The 3857-nt window shown below is 60.3% G+C and overlaps 1 protein-coding gene across 1 annotated transcript, besides 1 other annotated feature; it reads right to left on the reverse strand.

Annotated features, from left to right (window-relative positions):
- Positions 1-1358: 1358 nt before the first annotated feature.
- Positions 1359-1383: a microsatellite.
- Positions 1384-1644: 261 nt separating this feature from the next.
- Positions 1645-3402, reverse strand: Tco025E_09405 (uncharacterized protein; the record flags this gene model as incomplete). Its single annotated transcript, XM_029376224.1, has 1 exon — positions 1645-3402. One exon carries the CDS (start codon positions 3400-3402, stop codon positions 1645-1647), a length of 1758 nt encoding a protein of 585 aa, XP_029223644.1.
- Between the last annotated feature and the right edge of the window lie 455 nt (positions 3403-3857).

Raw genomic sequence — 3857 nt, forward strand, 5'->3', positions numbered from 1 at the left:
AAATGCAGAGCGAGGCGGACAGGCCGCCGAGGAGGACCCGAAAACGGCCGAGCTCGTTGATGCGGTAGTCCATCGCCGTAACCCTTCGCCTGCGGTTATTGTCGACTCGTGACTCGCCGGAAGTAACACCACTGCTGCAAAGCTGCCCTAGAGACACAAGCAACATGTGTTGCGAGGAAGGAAGGAGACAGAAAGCGAACGTAGCCAGCAACAAGGAGCGACCAGGAAAACAGAAAAACAGATCGGTGCGGCACGCAACGGCACTTGACCCGCGTCAACGCACAGCCGCCCCCAACGGGACTCCCCCTTCGCCAAGACACCCCTGGGCTTGCCCCAGAACGCAACCGCCCACCCCCCGCCTGCAGCCAGGGGGACAAGCAGAGGACAAGAGCCAGTGGGAGCCGCCTACCACCGCTACTGCGCCGCGCGCTGCACGCACAGCGGCCCCGTCGCCCCCTCACCGAACAGCTCCTCCTGCCGTTGCAGTACGCCACAGGGGGGGGGGGGGGCGTCACGCCGTTCCTGCCCACCCCCACCGCATGGCCCCGCCCCGCCAGGCGCACGAAGAGAAGCGCCACGCCGGGGCGCAACAGCGGCGTTAAAAAAGAACCGAGCGGGAACGTTCAGTGGAGGGGGGAGGGGGGCGAGAAGGCGGCGCCGGCGGGGAGCAGCGGCAGGCACCACACAGCGGGGCGCACCACGCCAATGGCCTTGATGGCATGTGGGGCGTAGTTGCGACCGTCCCGCGCAGGAGTGGGCACAGGGCAGGGGCAGAAGCGTGGTGCCACCCACACACCACGTGAAGACGACTACAGCGAGTACGCCTCCCCACGACCGGCACACCTCCGCTACCACAAGCCAAAAGGACGCGGGGCGGCGCGGAGGCGAGAGACGCAGGCAAGGCAGAGCAGGAAATCGAGCAACAACGCACCGGCATTGCGCGCAAGAAAGAGGGAGAGAGCAGGAGTCGTGGATGCAGCACTACGGAAAACACAGCAAGCGTCCGGGCATCGGTGAAGGGCACGACAGGGCCACCGGCAGGGAGAAACAAGGCCCTTCGGAACGATTGGCAAGGGGATAAGTGCGTCTCGCCATTCCAGCAACCGCGCCCCTTGGGAACAAAAAGAAACAAAACTGTATACGCCTTACTTGTCCCTAAGAGATAATGAAACAAGTGGAAAGGAGGTTGCGCAGGGTGCCTTCCATGCCCCCGTAAGCCGCACAATTCGTTCTCTCCTGTCACTGCCACCGAGGCCAGGGCGGCTCCCAATCAGTCATAAGCAGTAAATTACTGGCGAAAAAGAGGCGCCCACAACGTCTTTAGCACGAATTAAAAGTTGAGGGGGGGGGGGGAGCTTCAACAACAACCAATAACAACAAAACTCCATCTTACAAACACATGGACATATACGCGTAGATACCTCCATGCATTCACAAGGACAAGTTGAAAGGACGAGATTAATAACCGGGCGATTTTCCCGGATGCACCTCGTTTCAAACAATTAGTTTCACGGCTCTCGTAAAGCCATTAAAACAAAAAAAAATAGACGAACAGGGTAAAAGAAACAGTCGTTTTGGAAAATGCGGGGGATGTTAGTTAAATAATTATGTGGCAGTCGACGTCCGCAAAGCGTCGTGGCCTCTTCATTCGTCCGCGGGGGCACAGGCTCCCTCGGCGCAGTCCTCAGTATTAGAGGCATTGGGCTCGTTTTTGCCCGCCTCCAGAGCAGTGCGGGCTTTCTTCACGAAGCGGGTGTAGCGGATGTGCACAAGCGTGCTCGTAACAATGGCGGTTGCACATGCACACAGTAGTATGATGAATCCACTCTGGACGCACGCCTTTCCGCCGCACTGGGGGTAGGAGTGGCCCTGCCTCGCCGCCCGCGTGTACTGCTCTCCGTACGCAAAACGATTAAACGCGATAATGCCGACAAGCGTCCCAAAGGACATGAAGTTGTAGTGTTTGCCGATGTCCTTCGCGTAGATGGAGCGCACCACCAGGGCCGTGCTCGCCCAGGCCGCGCCGTTGCCAAACCCGCCAAAGAAGAAGCCAAGGATAATGGCCTTGGAGCACAGAGGCAGAACCAGCAATAGCAGCACGCTCAGGAACAAACTGCACGACGCAATCGGAAAGAGGCAGGTGATTGTGGGACGCCTCTCTGGCGCCCGTCGGAGGATCATGACCTCCAGGACTCCCAGCGCCAGGCGACTCGCGCCGTTCCCAACACCAACAATGGCCGAGTACATCGTATTTGTGGCAGCATCGTACACGTTGTCGTTCAATGCACGATATATCTGGGCACTGTTGAAGGTGAGGACAAACCCGCAACTCCACGTTACCATCGTGGTCCAGAACAGCATCCACAAGTCCGGTGTCCTCAAGTCCTCCCAGAAGGTGCCCTGGTACTGCGGGTCAAGGTCGCTCTCAACGACCTCCTCTTCCTCAGCCCAGTCGCCCCCCTGCGACGCCAGCACCCGCTCCCCCATCTCCATGGAATTACCCGGCAACGGCGGGAGGAACTCGTTCGGCGGTTGGGACATGCCGCCAAGAAACGGAAGGGGCGCCGCAACCACCGCCAGCAGGAGCACAAGCGCAATCGCCCCGATGGTGATGCCCATGCGGGTGTTGTCGGATATCCCGTCCACGTAGGCCCCGCACAGCGACTGCGTCGTCAGGTACACGATCAGAGCAACAACGATGAGGCAGCCAATGACAAACCGGCGCATTGGTGGCAGTTGCCGCAGGTAGTAGGGCTCGATAAGCCGTCGTCGCTCCTGGATCTCCAGCGGCAAGGTCTTCTTCTCGCGGTCAACAAGATGGTAGGGCGGAAATCGAACAAGAACGATCGCGATGCCTCCAAGCACCACTATGGCAATCGCCACGAAGTACATGTAGGCCGCGTAGCTCTCGCGAAAAAAGCTGTAGTTGATCACAGCGAGCACGGAGGCGCCGATGCCGGCGTACGTCTTCATCAAAGCCACCACCGGGCCCCGCGTGCGCGGAAAGCTCCCGAGCACCGCCATCAGCGAGCCGGTGTCGAACCATAAGCAGCCGAAGTCCAAAAAGGCACAGAAGACGGAAAAGCGCAAGACAGAGGCGGCAATGAGGCCCTGGAACGCCAGCCCAAAGAGGAAAGCGCCCAGTGCGCACGAAGTGGTGGCGATGATGAGCACCCACATCGGGCCCACGTAGTCGAGCAACATGCCCCCGGGGAAGGTCACGAACCCAACGACGATGCCCGTGGTTGTGATTGTGGTCAAGTCGCTCGCATTAAGGTCGTACTCCTTCTGAAGGTAGTTGCTGAGAAGGTTGAAGCCGTAAAGCACGGAAATGCAGAGCGAGGCGGACAGGCCGCCGAGGAGGACCCGAAAACGGCCGAGCTCGTTGATGCGGTAGTCCATCGCCGTAACCCTTCGCCTGCGGTTATTGTCGACTCGTGACTCGCCGGAAGTAACACCACTGCTGCAAAGCTGCCCTAGAGACACAAGCAACATGTGTTGCGAGGAAGGAAGGAGACAGAAAGCGAACGTAGCCAGCAACAAGGAGCGACCAGGAAACAGAAAAACAGATCGGTGCGGCACGCAACGGCACTTGACCCGCGTCAACGCACAGCCGCCCCCAACGGGACTCCCCCTTCGCCAAGACACCCCTGGGCTTGCCCCAGAACGCAACCGCCCACCCCCCGCCTGCAGCCAGGGGGACAAGCAGAGGACAAGAGCCAGTGGGAGCCGCCTACCACCGCTACTGCGCCGCGCGCTGCACGCACAGCGGCCCCGTCGCCCCCTCACCGAACAGCTCCTCCTGCCGTTGCAGTACGCCACAGGGGGGGGGGGGGGCTCGACGCCGTTCCTGCCCA

This window comes from Trypanosoma conorhini, assembly GCF_003719485.1.
Source record: "Trypanosoma conorhini strain 025E chromosome Unknown Tco_14.4_contig_01100, whole genome shotgun sequence".
NCBI classification, from domain to species: Eukaryota; Euglenozoa; class Kinetoplastea; order Trypanosomatida; family Trypanosomatidae; genus Trypanosoma; species Trypanosoma conorhini.